The sequence below is a fragment of the Peromyscus leucopus genome, chromosome 14 (assembly GCF_004664715.2).
Source record: "Peromyscus leucopus breed LL Stock chromosome 14, UCI_PerLeu_2.1, whole genome shotgun sequence".
NCBI classification, from domain to species: Eukaryota; Metazoa; Chordata; class Mammalia; order Rodentia; family Cricetidae; genus Peromyscus; species Peromyscus leucopus.
In genome coordinates, this window is record NC_051075.1 from 55355126 (window position 1) to 55373407 (window position 18282).

Sequence of the window (18282 nt, forward strand, 5' to 3'; positions counted from 1 at the left end):
AAAAGTCTACAAACTTTAGACAAAGGGAACTATCTACAGCAAGAATGCTTGCGCAGATTATCTACTTAGGAAAACATTTTCCATCTTTCTTCCATCATACACCCTTATAAATTCCATATACATTAAAATTTTAAATAAGTCACAAAATCTCAAAGGAAAATATGAGAACAGACACCCTTTAATGAAGAAGCATTAAATACAATCTAAAAGTCAAAGATATATATATATATATATATATATATATATATATATATATATATATTCGAGACAGTGTTTTCTTTCTCTGTGTAGCTTTGTGCCTTTCCTGGAATCGCTTTGGAGATCCACCTGCCTCTGCCTCCTGAGTGCTAAGATTAAAGGCATGCGCCAAGCCGGGGGTGGTGGTGGGGTGGTGGTGGCGGCGGCGGCGGCGGCGGCGGCGGCGGCACACACCTTTAATCCCAGCACTCGGGAGGCAGAGGCAGGCAGATCTCTGTGAGTTCGAGGCCAGCCTGGTCTACAGAGTGAGTTCCAGGAAAGGTGCAAAGCTACACAGAGAAACCCTGTCTCAGAAAAAACCAAAAAAAAAAAAAAAAAAAAAAAAAAAAAGGCATGTGCCACCACTGCCCAGCAAAAGTCAAAGATATTTTGATGAGTCAAAATAACAAGACAGTTAAATAAAAATAGTATTACATAAAAGGACAATATAAAAAGTTCCTAAAATCAATAAAGACATCAGCTGATAATAACCAGCTTATAAAGAAATATCTACAAATACAATAGCTGCATAAAATAATTGCTCTATACCTAAAAAAAAAATAAATAACACCCAAAACATTGTGTCCTTATTAGGTTTAGAAAGATTTAAAATGGTACATAATGGGACATGCTGGCCAGTGAGTTCAAGCAGCCTATGTCATACACCTTTTTTCACTGGGCACTCTTGAGGATGCTGATAGCGATCAGATGATTGTGTAAACATGTGAGTGTAGTGCTGTTTCTAGAAAGGATTTAAGATTCAAACAGAGGAGCTGACGAGCTATGGTGTAGCTGGACACATTACATTTAAGGATAAGAAATAGTCACAGGTATGGACAAGAGGTTCATAATATTTATGGTTAAAAGTTTCACAACAACAATTAAAAGGTCTGAAATCACATACAACAAAACACTGTTCCAGTCTCACTGTAGAACATTTTATATAAGAAAAAAAAAAAAAAAAGAAGTAAGTTATTGTTATCCAACCCTTCCCTCCAGAGGTACAGGCCTAACATTTTGGTATATATGATCTACAATTTCATCTACATATACATATTTTGGCAAGAGAAGATATTTAGAATACAGCTGGATGACCTTTCTCCCTATATGTGTTTTAAATTATGAAAACTATGATTTTTATAAGTTTTTTATAAAAATAATTTTTTAAGGGCTGGAGAGATGGCTCAGAGGTTAAGAGCACTGCTTGCTCTTCCAAAGGTCCTGAGTTCAATTCCCAGCAACCACATGGTGGCTCACAACCATCTGGAATGAGATCTGGCACCCTCTTCTGGCCTGCAGGGATACATGCAGGCAAAATATTGTATACATAATAAATAAATAATCTTAAAAAAATGTTTTTTTAAGATTATGATTTGTGCACTTTAAAATTTTTTTCAACTATGATTTATGCACTTTAAAAACAGTGCACAAAAGTATTTCCACTTAAGAAACAAGTTTTAGCTTGAAGACATCATTCCCTACCACCTTTGTATATTATTGTACAGAATATTTATCTATTTTTTTTCTTGTACGTGTGTGTGTGTTTGTGTGTGTGTGTGTGTGTGTGTGTGTGTGGTATGTATGTATATATTTGTGTATATACACACGTACAGGTACATATGCACATGTAGTATTTGTAGAGGCCAGAGGTTGATTGTCATGTGTCTTTCTCAATCATATTCCACCTTATTTTTTGAGACATTGTCTCTCCCGAACTTCTAGCTCACCAACTGAGCTAGCCTGGCTAGCCTCAAAGACCTGCCTGTCTCCACCTCCCAGTGCTGAGATTCTAGGCATGAGGTGCCATGCCCATCTTTTTATATGAGTGCTGGGGATCTGAACTCAGGTTTTCACACCCGTGTGGCAGACACCTTACAGAACGAGCCATTTCCCCAATACTGTCTGTTATACCTTTAAAAAAATTTAAGATTTATTGTTATTAATTATGAGTGTGTATGTCTGCAGGAGTGCAAGTATCTGTAGAGGTCAGAGAGGGTGTGTCAAATCCCCTAGATCTGGAGTCACACGTGGTTGTGAGAAGCCTTTTAGTGGGTACTGGGAACTAAACTCAGGTCTTCTGTAAAAGCTGTACACACTCTTTTCACTGAGTTATCTTTCCAGTCCCAAACGCTGTTGTTGTTGTTGTGGTGTGTGTGTGTGTCTTGTGCTGTGTGTGACGAAAGGTGGGGAAGGCCCATACCACAGCAGAGTGTAGGGTAAGAAGACAACTTTATGGAATCAGTTCTCTCTCACCCAGGTTCCAGGGTTGGAGGTCACGTCATCCAGTTTGTGTAGCTAACTCTTCCCTCGCTGAGTATGTTGGTCCCATCTGTTGTATTTTTTTAAGTTGTTCGTTTAACTATTCACTAATCTTATTTACTCTTCCTAGTGTTATGACAAGACACACTATAGGTACCGAGTTAATGTATTTGAACAGAGATTTGTAAACAAAGAAGTGCAATGGAAAACTTAAAAGTCAAATCAAGGGAAGGATAATTTGCAAAAAGGAATCCAGTCAGCATATGTTCTATTCCTTCATAGATAGATAGACAGATAAAGACATATACACACGTGCTCAAGCTGACCTCAAATTAAAAATCCTCCAGCTTCAGCCTCCCAAGTGCTAGGATTACAATCACATGCCACCACATTCTGTTTTTATTTCATTAAAGAGAATGTCTTTTTAAAAGACTGGACTTTAGCTGCATTGTACTTTCCAATTATGAATGTAACTTTGTCATCACCACCACTGTAGCAAAGAATATCAAACATGAAAGCCAATGGCAAAGCCTAGGGCTAACTCACTGTTGTGTTTGAAGATTCGAATGGTTGCTCCCGACAGCCTGGCTCCTAGAACCAGTGATGCATGGTTCAGCTCATCACTCAGAATCAGGCAACCCTGAAAAACCACGAGTACAGGAAGGTGAGTTACTAACAAATGTTGGTAATAACGGATTCTCAAAGATGCTTTAGAAGCAGATGCAGAATCCTAGCCTACATAGAATAGTTTCTTCATCCTGTCAGTTTAAATGTCCAGATGTACAGCAATATGTTCTTATTTACACCTAAAATCTAGCAGTCTTTAAAAGGGTCTGGTATCTTTGATTTGACAGAATTTTGATGTAGCCTTTTGTGAGTAATGGCAGCTGTAGAAATAGTGCTTTTCCCTTCACTATTAACATGTCTTAGTTCAGGGAAGAACCTATTTCTAAACCCCAAGTCACAGAGTATGCAGGCTGTGGTTTAGCCTCCTCAAATCCCGGAACAGACTTTAACACATACACTAAGGAGAGAGCAAAGCCTGACACTCTTGGCGGTTTAGTTCCCCCTCACTTCTTACTCTGCCATCTCTCATGGGACCCTGATAAAATAAGCACAGAAACAGGGTTTTGTCTTTTAAAAAAGGCCTCAACAGGGGTTGGCTGAGGATATAAAGCTCAGTGGTAGAAAGTATTTGCAGAGCATGCAAAAAGGCCTTGGGTTGGATCCCTGACACTACAATAAACAAACAAATGAATAAACAAATTTCTATGTGAAAATCATCTCAAAAAACCCCAATGGCCCAAACAAAAACAACTTAGGCAATAATGGTATTCATAGCTGGGAATAGCACTGCACGACTTTAATCCCAGCACTTGGGAGGCAGAGGTAGGCATATCTGAGTTCGAGGTCAGTCTGGTCTACAGAGTGAGTTCTAGGACAGCCAGGGCTACACAGAGAAACCTTGTCTCAAAAAAAAAAAAAACCCAAAAAAGTTTAACAAAAAAAAGAAAGAGAAAAAAAGGTACTAATGTTGGATTATTACACAAATGAGATATTCAAGAATCCATACTGAGAAGCAACAACTCTTCCACAAAACTCCAATGAATAAATATAGAAGGAATGAGGGGAAAAAAATCACTCCAAGAATACCAAAGCAATTAACTGTCACTGGCTATGCATATCCACACTAAAATTAGTATATGAAAGTTTAATAAAAAACACTATTTACATAGTCCTGAAGTTTCTCTACCATAGTAACTGGTAACTACAAAAGGAATAGCAGTAAGTTACAGTAGAAAGTCTTGCCTGATATCTTAGCCAAGGGACCAGGGTTTATTCATATTACTAGTAATAGAGAGTGGCACCATGTACCTTATACAACACACTGAGGTGAATGTCATCAGTTGTGACCACTCAAGCTAAGAGACACTCTATAAAATAAGGACCAGCCAGCACAAGGAAGCCAGGAAGTCCACTGGAAAAGAGTGGGAGCCCCAACTAAATGAATGTGGCCCCAACAGAAGCCAGGGCAGAGACTGGCAATGTTTAACAGTAGACATGAAACGCGGCCTGCATCTGTCAGTGTCCTGGGTCACAGTAACCTCTGGGCTCTGGGGAATGCTGCACTGGAAAGTAAGGTCCTATCATAATGGGAAGCGGAGTGAAGGCCATGGAGGACTCGTACCCTCTGGAGCTCTTGTCTAAGTCTAGATTTAAAGAGCGGTAGGGTCATTCTTTTATACGCCACCAGTCTGTACTGAGCACGCACGGCTCTAGTCTAGTGCACTTTAAAAGAATTCTCCTAACACACATAATTCAATTTCCTTCTCTTTCCAGATAATGCATTTTTCAGGCAAAACTTGCAAGGCTGTTTTTCAGAGACTCTAGTCAACATTTTTAGGTTATCAGTCCAGCTTTTTTCTTGTAGTCTACTGTGAGATTCTATGACATAGTTGGTTCAAAACTAAAATGATATGAACTATTAGGAGGTAACATCTAAGTGTATATGCCTTAGGCAGTTTGTTAAGAATTTTAAGGCATTATTTTGTTATAATACATGAAATAGGTACTATTATCATTTTCAATTTACAAAACAAAGTCACTTTTATGTGGTGGTATTGTGTTCCCCAAAATATTGTGCACCCTAATAAACTTTTCTGGGGTCAGAGAACAGAACAGCCACTAGATACAGAAACTAGAAAATGGTGGCACTCACACCTTTAATCCCAGCACTTGGGAGGCAGAGGCAGGCGGATCTCTGTGAGTTTGAGGCTAGCCTGGACTACCAAGTGAGTTCCAGGAAAGGCGCAAAGCTACACAGAGAAACCCTGTCTCGAAAAACCAAAAAAAAAAAAAAAAAAAAAAAAAAAAAAGAGAGAGAGAGAGAAAGAGATTCATGCTACACTCTTATCCAAGCGCAGGCACAAAAGACTCAACACAAAGTTCCTGATTTTAGACCATGTGTCCAATCAGCCTTTAAGCTGATCTAACCAACTTAGATTCAAGATCAGATTCAAAGAATTAACATTCTTAAGAGATCAAATAATAGTTACTACCATTTCCACTCTAATTTGGAAGATGATCTTTAAGGCAGTCCCTCTTCCATGTTATTACAGGAGACATCTAAATCTAAACAATGATTTACTAGGGTTCACGAGCACACGGGAAGATGAAAAGTGAGGTCAATTAATCTTCTAGTGTCAAAAGCACTAAGAACGTCCAAGTCAGAATTTCAGGTTTATGCTGCCAAAATGCAGGATGGCAGTGTATTGCTGTCAATGGAAGGAAACACACACTAGTCTTTCAAAGAACTTGTCCATGCTGTACGAGCTGCTGAAGAGACCGCGTCCTAAGACTTCCTTCTTATCCTGTAAGTCCACAGGATCTACAAAGAAGTCATTTCTTTCACTCCTGCTCTCTCTGCTTACCCTGATTGGTCTAGTTAGATTTGGCTGTTTTATTCATGTCTCAAAGAATCAGCTTCAGTTTCACTGCTTTCCCTAATTTACTGATTCTGTAGTTGTTGCTACTGTATATTTCCTGTTTACTTAGTTGGGTGTGGTTTGCTTTTATTGCAATGTTTTAATTTTAGATGTATTTATTTTATGTGTATGAGAGTTTGGCCCGCATGTATATATGTGTACCACAGGCATGCCTGCTGCCCGTGCAGTCAGAAGAATACAGTAGGTCCCTGGAACTAGAGTTATGGGTGGATGTGGGACACCATGTGAGAGCTGGGAATCAAACAGAAGCCAGCAAGTACTCTTAACCAATGAACCATCTCTGTAGCCCTCTTTTTTATTTCTTAAGATAGAGAAGCTTTTCTTTTTTTTTCCCCCCCTTAAAATAATCATTTAAAATGAGTATGTATCTCTGGAGGAAGGCACATACCCTCAACCTCAAGACCCCAAGTATGTTTAGAATTATATATGCCTATGTGTATACTGCTTTAGTGATTTGTGACGTTACATTTCATTGACTATTTTTTATTTTGCCTTGTTTTTTCTTCTTTAACTTCCAAAATCTGTGTGAATGATTTGATTAAATTGCACCGTGGTCAAAGAACACACTTTAACAATTGTGGTATTTCCAAACATATTAAAACTTATTCAAACCCTAAAGTACCATGTATCCTGGCAAATATTCTGCTACTGTTGGCAAGTGTTTGGGAGGTGTCTAGGAGGCTAGCAGACTGAGACTGTTTTCCCAGTGGTCTGTACCCATGATGATTCTTGTTGCCATCATTCTTGCTGCTACCCACTGCTGATATCATTAACTGCAGTACTGTTTCTCCACAACCCTTTGAGTTCCATCAGCTTTTGCTTCCTGTACTTTGAAACTATTATCAAGTTCCTAATATATCTTGATTAATCAACTCTTTTGTATTATATTATAGTCTTCATCTTCACAATATTCCTTGGTCTGAATTTTGTTTATATTAAAATAGTAACTTCAAATTTTTCATTGGTTTGCAGCTTTTTTATCTTTTCTTTTTCCTTGAAGGCTAGAGACCAAACCCAGGACTATGGTGATATTTTATTTGTACTGAAATGTGATTTTAATTTTATGTTAATAAATAAAGTTGCCCTGGGGTCAGAGCTATTAGAGCCATAGCAAGAGCGTGGTGGTTAGAAGAGCTAGGTAGATTTCTGTGTGTTCAGGGATGCAGCCAGTATTGGAGACATACGCCTTTAAGACCTGGAGGGCGGTACTTACAGGCAGTGATGAGGCAGTCATGTGGTTGGGTTTAGAACCAATGAGAAGGCAGAACAGAAAGACTATTTAAACACAGACAAACAGGAAGTAGCTCTCTCTCTCTCTCTCTCTCTCTCTCTCTCTCTCTCTCTCTCTCGGAAGTTAGGAGCACTGCAGGAGGTAAGATTTTATCTCTGAGCTCTGACCTCTCGGCTTTCTCTTTTACATTGGCTCTGTGTTTCTTATTTTAATAAGACGATTGGTTACATCTACACAGGACCACGTACATGCTAAGCAAGCATTCTTTACCTATTTAACACGGCCTCTACTCCCCACCTCTAATGTTGATCTCAAGTCTCTGGGCTTGAGAAGTCCTCTTGCTTCAGCCCCTCAAGCGGTAAGGATGGCAAGTGCATGCTGCTGTGTCATGTCGTCTTTTTGATGTTCATATCTTTATCTTTCAATAGGTTCATTTGATATTAGGAGACTTGAGCTTATCTAAGAAGGTCTACCTTCTACTTCAACGTGCAAATAAACCAGTTACATTTTTGTAATATCAATACAATTGGGTTTAAATCTCTTACATTGCAATTTGTTTACTATTTGTCCCATCTGTTCCTTACAGAATCATACAGTTATAACTGAATTAGAGTTACACTAACCCGTTTACAAAGGAAACTTTAAGGATTAGAAAAGCAATGTGACATGTTCACAGCTATAGATAGGTTTGACCATATAGTCAACAGACAAGCAAAACTCAAGTCTGAGGCAATCCACTGCTTCTGTCTATGTGCCAATTCTAAACAATCATGCTAAGATGTAAAACAAACACACACACACACACAAAGGAAAAAACCACCTCAAGGATTCTTTTCAAGCTGACAGTGCTGAGCAGCTACATTTAGAAAGGATTTTACCTCTCCTTACTTTAATTCTCACAAGTTCTATCACAGTATAGATATGCAGAGATATAGATACACACACACACACACACACACACACACACACACGTTACATTTATATATAATTTACCTATAGAAAGGTAAATGCATTCTTATTTTTATACTTAAGCAAAACTATTAACTTTCTGAATTAAACCTTTGTTTCATAATTTTAATCTTTTGGCATTTATTTTCATCAGAATTCCTTCAAAACTGTACAGGAAGAGAGAAGGACCATGGGTTCTAGGAGGAAAATTCCAACCAGTATTGGCTCTGCAAGATATACTTGTCAAAAAGCTGTGATGTAGTAGTATCTTGTAAACTGTGCTTAGTCTAATGTTAGTAATAACTCAACTGGACCTGGATGTGTATCAGAACGAAAGAACATATGGATAAGAGAATGGCTACAAGTGACGCCACCTTACTTTGCCAACAAGAGCAGGAATGTTCATTGAATTTGTTGCAAATCCCATGCCATAGGTCATAGCAGCTTCCACGCCCAAGAACCTTGCTACCAGTTTCTCTAGTTCTTCATGCTTGTCCAGGTTTCCTGCATGGAGAAGTCAATTAATAAAATCAGCATCATCCTCAATTTTAAAATTAGTACTTTATTAAGAGAAAACAGGGCAGCAAGATGGATCAGTGGGTGAAGTCACTTGCTGCCAAGCCTGACTATCTGAGTTCAATCCCTGGAATGAACATGGTAGATGAAGAGAACCAACTCCTGAGAGTTGTTCTCTGACTCATACCACACATGTGCATACATGCACACAAACATTAATAAAAATATTTTTAGCAGGGTGGTGGTGGTGGTGTACTCCTTTAATCTTAGCACCCGGGAGGCAGAGGCAGGTAGATCTCTGTAAGTTCAAGGCCAGCCTAGTCTACAAAGTGAGTTCCAGGACAGCCAGAGCTGTTATACAGAGAGACCCTGTCTCAAAAAATAAAAACAAAAAAGAAAAAAAGAAAAAGAAATCAATCCATGTGTTTTAACGTTTTCCAAATAAGTTCATGAAGAGACTGGTACTATAAATAGCAACAGCTATAAAAACACAACAGCTGAAACATTCATATTCAACAGCTCTGGGGAAAAAGGAGGACTACTAACTTACGTTTTCACGTTCTAGTCTCAGATCTAAGCCCTAAAAAATCTAACTTACGTTTTCACGTTCTAGTCTCAGATCTAAGCCCTAAAAAATCTAACAAAGTTTGTGCCTACATTTTTGAAGTTGCCAGTCATACACAACAGTATTAACTGGCTTGTTATAAAGACAGAATATAGAGAAAGGTAAACACTGGAGGATAAGAAGCTAAACAGCAGAATTATCAGCGGCGCTGCTGGCCAGCTAAGGTGCCATCTGTGTCCATTACACCATCCATCCTCAGGGATAATGGCTCACTTGAAACCACATGGAGCACACCCATTCTCATTTTCAAATGATTGGTAAGTTTGCTTTTTTGTTTTTGTTTTTTCGAGACAGGGTTTCTCTGTGTAGCTTGGCGCCTTTCCTGGAACTCACTTGGTAGCCCAGGCTGGCCTCGAACTCAGAGATCCGCCTGCCTCTGCCTCCCGAGTGCTGGGATTAAAGGTGTGCGCCACCACCGCCTGACAATTGTTAAGTTTGTATTGTGACTACCACAGTGGTTTTCAAATCCCTAATGACCGAATGATTTGCACAGAGAATGGATACTGAAAAACGGAGAATGTTGAACTTGAATGCTATGTATCATAAGACTCGTTTTTTCACCTGCTGAACACTAACAATACTTCCTTATCTATCTTATGACGTTGTTATAAGGACCAAGATAATATGCTGGTACTTTACAAAATTCATAGTGCTGTGGAGATACACAGTGCTCACTATATCTGATCGCTGTGTAGCTCTCTCTTGCCCATACCACTGACCTAACAGCCTGTGATATCTCAAGCTTCAGCTACAAAACTTACTTTAAAGGTGGAGTTTAAAATATTATATTAAGTGGGGCATTGGTGGCACACGTCTATAATCCCAGCACTTAGGAGACAAAGGCAAGTAGATTTCTGAGTTTGAGGCTAGCCTGATCTACAGAATGAGTTCCAGGACAGCCATGACTACACAGAAAAACTGTCTTGAAAAACAAAAAAATAAAACAAACAAAAATTCTATTGATATTTTCTGTTGAAAAGCAACACAAACTAACTCCAAAACACTAGAAGGACAAGAAGTAAAACTCCATTTATGGATACTTATAATCCTTAATATAATTGGTGAAAAGTGAGAAATATAAGCATGGGTAATGTCAAAGGGGGAACTGTGTTTCCCTAAAAAGATATTCTGAGCGGCTGAAGAGGCAGCTCTGTATAGAACAGATGCACAGCATGTACAAGGCCCAGAATCAGATTCCAGAGCCAGAACAAAACAAAGTTCTAGCTCCTTTTCCTCAGAATGTAGCCACTTTGGAAAGTCTTCACAAAAATAATCAAGATAAAATAAGGTCAATGGGACTGGGCCAACAACATCCTGGACAAATAGACACACACCGGGAGGCCCAGAGGACGACAATGTCTGACACACAGGAAGACAGCCACGGCACCACAGGCTAGGGGACACTGAGGTGCTGTCAGTGAGCGTGGCCCGCCAACATCTTGATCTCATACTTCTATCCTCCACAAGTCCCTGTTTCTCATTCTTTGCTATAGTAGTCCTAGGAAGCCAACAGAGTTGGGCTTTGAGAGAGAAAGGCTAAAGCTATGTCCTTACCAAGTAGAAGATGATTTGATGAGAGATGAGCACACTCACTGCATGAACTCCAGAAAGGCTTAAATCGAGAGGCAGCAGTGATCAAGGCAAGCAAGGGTTAAGGCTAGGCTACAAACATGATATATAAAACACACAAAGCTGCTGGGCGGTGGTGTGTTTTATATATTTTATATATTTATATATTTTATATATTTATATATAACCAACCAAACAAACAAACAAACAAAAAACCACAAAGCCAGGGATGGCAGAACATATCTGTAATCCCAACACTTGTATGAGGTCACAAGTTCAAGGCTATCCTGGGCTATATAGCTGCAAGACTATCTAAGCATGCCTCACCCCTACCTCTTAATCCCAACTCCCAAAAACCATAAACTCTCATTGCTGATGGGACTATACAATAGTGTAGCTGCTCTGGGAAGCAGCTCAAAAAGCTAATCATAGAATGACCATGTGATCTAGCAATACCACACCTAAGTACATACCCAAGAGAAATGAAAATGTTATTTCCAAAATATATTCTTACAGGCAAAAAGAAGAAAGAAACCAAATGTCATCAGAGATAAATGGATAAACATGTGATTATTGCAATGGGTTGCTACTTAGTCACAAAGTAGAATGGCATGCTGATGCAGTCTATGAAGTACGAATGCATACTACACATAGATAATCTTGTGAATATACACTGAGTGAAAGGAGTCACACACAAAAGGGATCTGTGGTTGGTGTGTGAAATGAATTTAAAAATTCCTTAATTAAAAAAAGGCCACAATGTTATATAATTCCATGTATATGAAATGTCCAAAGGAGGCAAATAAAGACTGTAGACCACTGGTTGCCAGTGAAGGCTGGTGGGTCAGTCAGCTCTATCAGAGGGAATGAAAATACTCTAAAATTTAAACTGTGGTGACAGCTGCCATCTCTGTGAACATTCTAAAAGACTATGAAGGATACCCTTCAAATGGACAAATTACATGTCATATAAATTATATCTTAATAAAGCCTTTAAGACAAGAAATAGAAAGTAACACACTGTTGGGCTAGAGAGATGGCTCAGAAGTTAAGAGCACTGGCTGTTCTTCCAGAGGTCCTGAGTTCAATTCCCAGCAACCACATGGTGGCTCACAACCATCTGTATTGGGATCTGTGCCCTCTTCTGGCATACAGGCACACGTGCAGACAGAACACTGTATACATAATAAATAAATAAATCTTAAAAAAAAAAAAAAGTAACACACTGTCCCTTCTAAATCCTGCACAAGCAATCAAGTAATTCTGCCTTCTTTCACGCCCACAGTAAAAGGACATTATTTTGAATTTCTGGGCTTCAGATATTGAAGTGTGTGTGTGTGTGTGTGTGTGTGTGTGTGTGTGTGTGTGTGTGCGCGCGCGCGCAATGCCAGGTTGTAAAGGTGAGGAAGGGCAAGTTTATAGACAGATCTGCCCACTCAACATCTCACTAACAAAAAAAAAAAAGGAAAGGAAGACAATTGGGGATAAATACTAAGAGTTTGTACATGGTTTTCAAAAGCAAAAACTAAGAAAATATTCAAGAGAGTATTATAAAATCAAAGGATATGGGTCTTCAATTTGTAAGGATCCACACAAACACCAAGACAGTACAGCTTGTGAGGGAGAAAGATTCATAACAAGCTAGAATCGTAATTTCTTGATACAATCAAAAGAAATAAGAGGTCTTAGAAACTAGAAACTAGGGGGAAAAAGCTCAAAAAAAAAAAAAAAGAAAAGATGTTTTCTCACATGTAGACTCTAAATGTAAATGAATTTATCAAATGGAAGCACAATAGGGGCTATTTAGAGGGAAGGAGGAGATGGAAGGAATTGGGGAAAACGAGGATGGTAGGATGGTAGTGGGGCACAAGTATGAGCAATGTACAAGTATATGTGTGGATGTATGTATTACAATGTAAGAATGAAACCCATTTATTTTGCATGTTAACTAAAAATATTAAAATTTTTGAGGCTTCTAAGAATATGCAAAACAAACAAACACCCAGAAAAACAACAGCAGAACCCATTTCTGCAGGAAGGGGAACAGCAAGTCTGGACCACAGGCAGCAAGCAGACTTTTCATTACATGCCTTTAGATACTCTGGGGATTATTTTTGTTTTGTTTTGTTTTTCCAGACAGGATTTCTCTGTGTAGTTTGGTACCTGTCCTGGATCTCTAGAGACCAGGCTGACCTCGAACTCACAGAGATCCGCCAGGCTCTGCCTCCCAAGTGCTGGGAATAAAGGCGTACATCAACACTTTGGGGATTATTAACCATGTTTATATATTATTTATCCCCATCACGGGTTTCTAAACAACAAAGTCTTCTTGGTTAGAAACTTGGAGAGAAGGAACTACACAAAAACACTGGGAACCATAACCATAACAGCCTCATACTTGACCGGCCCCACTGGTCCAGAGAACAATAGGCAACAATCTCAGTATTTCAACCTCCAAAGTGGTAGTGCTAGAACAACTAGTCGAGTAATATATCACATAAACGACAGTTTCTGACAGCAAATTTCAATCCCCTGCACACCCTGGGGGGGTACTAGACAATGAGCTCTACATGAGGGATCTGTTACTGAGAGGGAGGTACAGGGAATAAAGAATCCAACTGGACAAGGGAAACAAAATTCCTGAAATGGCCCCTCTCAGGCCCCAAATAAAATACCAGAATGTAACTGTAAAGCAGTCCCGAGAGCAACAAGTTCAAACTAAAGCAGAAGTCAGGATGGAATTACATCAAAGAAATACCTAAGAGTACACAGAGAGCTACAGAAAAGAACATGCTTCTCAAAGCTCCTCCTTTTGGGCTTGCCTGGTAAACTCAGAACTGAAAATGTGGGAAAGATGCAATTGAGGCTTCTCCAGCACTAAACTGGCATGGGATCCAAGAAACAAAGTGTACAAGCTATAGTTACAAAGCATGTTCTAAATCACCGCAAAAGGACTAGCTCATTTTTTACTTTACTGAGCTATTCTTTAATAAATGAAAACTTAGGACTTTTAGATCAAAAATGTCCACATTATATGTAACCATACACTTTAAGAACAAAGACAAACAAAATAAAACAAAAGAATAAAGCCAAACAAACCAGGCATGGTAGCACAAACCTGCAATACCAGCACTCAACAGTCAGGCGTTATGGAATATTATTTTAAGATGTGTTACATTCGTTTATGCTGTGGAACATTTGTTTAATGATGCAAAGATGTGCTACATTCTTTTATGTTGCATTTGTTTAACTCTGTGAAGCTGTGTTACTTTGCCTGTCTAGAACACCTGATGGTCTAATAAAAAGCTGAACAGTCAATAGTGAGGCAGGAGAAAGGAAAGGTGGGGCTGGCAGACAGAGAGGATAAAGAGAAGGAGAAATCTAGGGAGGCAGGATAGAGAAAAGGAGGAGAGGATGCCAGGGGTCAGCCACACAGTCACACAACCAGCCACGGAGTAAGAAAGAAAGAAAGATATATAGAATAGAGGAAGGTAAAAAGACCAGAGGCAAAACATAGTTAAAGAGAAATGAAATAATTTAAGTTAGAAAAGCTGGCAAGAAACAAGCCAAGCTAAGGCCAGACATTCGTAAGAATAAGTCTCCATGTATTTATTTGGGAGCTGGGTGGCAGGCCCCCAAAGAGCAAAGAGTAAAACAAACAAACAAAAACCCACAATCAACTACAGTCAGGAAGGAGTCAAAGGCAGGCAAATCACTGAGTTTGAGGCCAGCCTGATCTACATAGTAAGTTCCAAAACAGCTACATACTAAGACCCTGGCTCAACCAAACAAACAAACAAACAAACAAAAAAACCGTAACAAATGGACATCTAAGGATCCTTACAGGAGCTAAGAAAGCACACACTGGCCTCCTTCCAGGGTCTCAAAGTGGAGCAGGGAACCTCTGAAAATTTAGAGGAGAAACCAAATACAGTTTAACATACTGTAGCTCTCTCAAGAATTGACTTTTAGTTGAAATTTGCAGCTGAATATGTTCTAGGAAGAAGTACTTATGTGTCTTGGCCCATAGCAATGACATTCATATTTGAGAGTTGAGGATAAAAATCAAAGCATAAATAGCTACAGAAGTTTCCTAATAAACTTTACTAATAATATAATGGTGTTGTAAAGTTCTGTAGTGTGTACTATGTACATATGGTATGAAAAGTCTGAATGAATAAAGCAGAGGATATGAAAGGTGCATAATTCTGTTTTCTTTTTAACTTTCTCTTTATTTAATTTTAAATGCAGTATGTTGATTGAGTTACTGTGGCAGACAAAATATGATGGGAATCCCTTTCTTCTCTTTGTACTGAGAGGTGGAGTGCCATCCCCACAGTCCGTGAACCTGGGCTGGCTTAGGGACTAGCTTTGACAAATGCAAAGTGGAGCTTCCTCTAGGAAGTCTGCTGCCAGGTAAGACATAATGCGCCAGGACCATCACGGCTCAAAGGAGCCCAAAACATATGGTAAGAACATATAGTAGTTCTTTAAAAAAGGGGGCGGGGAGTGGAATCTAAAGTCCACCTTTGAATTAAAATAAGTTTCTTTACATAAGATTGTTAATCCTGGGAGCTGAAGAGGCAGCTCAGTGGTTAAGAGCACTGACGATGTTGTGAGCAAATTTAATTCCAGCAAAGAGGCAGGCAGATCTCTGAGTTCAAGGTCAGCCTGGTCTACAGAGAGAGTTCCAGGACAGCCAGAAACCCTATCTCAAAACAAAACAAACAAAAGAGCACTGGCTGTTCTTCCAGAGGACCTGGGTTCAATTTCGAGCCCCCACATGGTAGCTCACAGCTGTCTGTAACTCCAGTTCTAGGAGATCTGATACCCCATGCAGACCCACATGCAGGCAAAACATCAATGCACAAAATAAAAATTTTAAAAAAGATGGTTAATCTTTCTCATTTTACATATTTGTAGCAATAGTTTACATTTTCTGAGTATCTATTCTGTTCCAAGTGCTTTACATGAATTAGCTTATTTACTTCTCAAAACATATCCACAGGATTATTATCGCCCTAGTTTGCCAGTATGAAGAAAGCACATTAGCTTTGAGAGTTCCCATGCAGTAAGTTGTTGCAGGATATTATTTCAAGGTGTGTTACTTTTGTTTATGCTCTGGAACATTTGTTTAAAAATGCAAAGATGTGTTTGACTAAATAAAATTCACCTGCAGTCAGGAGGCTGCGTCAGCAACTAGCTGACAGGAAGTGGTAGGGAGGAGCCAGGTGGAGAAGGGTTTGTAAGGAGGGGCAAGGAGAAGCAGGAGGGCTTTTTGGAGGACGTGAGCAAGGAAGGAGAGGAGGTGAGCTACTTGCTATTCAACCTCTCTGAAGAGCAGAATTCCACCTTAACCTCTGAATCTGGAGTTCTTTAGAGGGAGAGAGGTTTAGTTAAGTTCCCTGCATAACACCGGGCTGTGGTGGCGCACATCTTTAATCCCAGCACTCGGGAGGCAGAGCCAGGAGGATCTTTGTGAGTTCAAGGCCAACCTGGTCTACAGAGCAAGCTCCAGGATAGGCACCAAAACTACACAGAGAAAAAACAAAACAAAAAGTTCCCTTCATAGCTTTGAAAGAGTTGGTGCCTGAGGGAACAGAATTCGCTCCTGCTACAGTCCTTGCTGGTAGTGGTGGAGTTGCAGCTGCTGATTCGGACAGCCATGGCTTAAAAGGCAGCAACCATTTTAAAAAGGACAACAATAAGTGGTACTTCTAAGATTTACAAAATCAATAAAATCCAACAATGTCATAAATGAAACAAATACAAAAATTTGCTATGGACATATGTACATGTAACACATTGGAAACCATCTCAAAACGGTTAACATTAACATTAGCCATCACTTGAGGAAAACAGTGTGGACTAGACCTGACCTAAGGCAAAAGGCAAACGTTTGTGCAGTTCTTACACTAGCACTGTGCCTGTATTACTCACCCTTGGGCTCACACTTACCAATCTCCTGCCGAGTGCTGCACACTCCAGCTCCATACTCCTTCAGAACTTCAGCAGCTGCTTCCTGACATGATCCAGTATTCCTCGCAAATCCAAGGTAGTTGTAGGAACCCATGTTTATAACACCTTTAATTATATTCCCTGTGTACCTGTGTTTCAATAGTATAGAACTTAATGATACTCCCAGCATGCCTAACACTTAAGTGTGACATACACTGGTAACACAAAAGCACCAAACAGAAACAGAGACAACGACATCTGTAGAGAAGCCGCAAACTCCCCACTAACAAAATCCAATGTGCACTGTGCACATGTATGACATGTCAGAGTAAAAATTACCGTTAAAAAATGTTAATTTATTAACAGTGATAAATAGTTTTTTGTTTCTGTTTTTGTAAGACAGAGTTTCTCTGTGTAACAGTTCTGGCTGTTCTGGAACTTATCTCTGTAGACCAGGCTGGCCTTGAACTCACAGAGATCTACCTGCCTCTACCTCCCGAGTGCTGGGATTAAAGGTGTGTACCACCACCACCAGGCAACAGTGATAAAATTTTAAAGTGTGATAGCCAATATTGGCTTAGAACATTATAATAAACTAGGCTCCATTCAATATTTTCTTCTGGAGGTCAACTTGGTACTACTTATTCACTGGAAGTTGCACATGTTCTGACTCAGCAATCCCACATGTGAGCAAGCACACACGAGGATCCTTTAAGACCCATTGTCCTTCCCTTCCATAGGCCCAGGGCCCAGTGATATTCCCGCTATGATGGAAGCTCAGTCAGTAAGGACATCATGGTCCAGATGACTGATGGTTCCCCATCAACCCAAGGTAGAAGTAAAGTGCTGAGGCTTTAAGTGCCTAGGATCTGGGACTTACTACCATGAGATGGCTAGGATGGCACACCTACACTGTAGAACACCATTAGTCACTACAAATAACGAACTTACAGTGGACATACACATAGGCAAGATGTTGCCAGTATGCTAGCAAATAAAAAGAGCAAAGAATAATTCATAACAGATGATCCCATTTTTGTGTATTAAAAGAGTGAGTTTGACAACAGCCTGGTCTACAAAGTGAATTCCAGGACAGCCAGAGCTACACAGTGAATCCTGTTTCAAAACACAAACAATGCTGGGCAGTGGCAGTGGCGGTGGCAACAGCGCATGCCTTAATCCCAGCACCCAGCAGGCAGAGGCAGGTGAATCTCTGAGTTTGAGGCCAGCCTATCTACAGGACAGCCATGGCTACACAGAGAAATCCTGTTCCAAAAAAAAAGCAAAAAAGGGGGAAGAAACCAAACAACAAAACAAAAACAAAAACAAAAGAATCAAATGAAACAGGAAAAAAAAAAGATCTTAAATCTCAATGAGGGTTGTGGGTGTAGCTCACTGGTACAGCTCTTGCCCAGCCCAGCACATCGGAGAGC

At 39.6% G+C, this 18282-nt stretch overlaps 1 protein-coding gene across 1 annotated transcript in view; it reads right to left on the minus strand.

The window, feature by feature from the left end:
* Sptlc2 (serine palmitoyltransferase long chain base subunit 2) overlaps window positions 1-18282 on the minus strand; it is an 80395-nt gene that overhangs the window by 29612 nt on the left and 32501 nt on the right. Inside the window, exons 4-6 of the mRNA XM_028876029.2 lie at window positions 16850-16998; window positions 8561-8685; window positions 3043-3136 (exon numbers count right to left, since the gene is read on the minus strand). Of these exons, the coding sequence (XP_028731862.1) occupies window positions 3043-3136; window positions 8561-8685; window positions 16850-16998 (368 nt within the window). The remainder of the gene's footprint in view (window positions 1-3042; window positions 3137-8560; window positions 8686-16849; window positions 16999-18282) is intronic.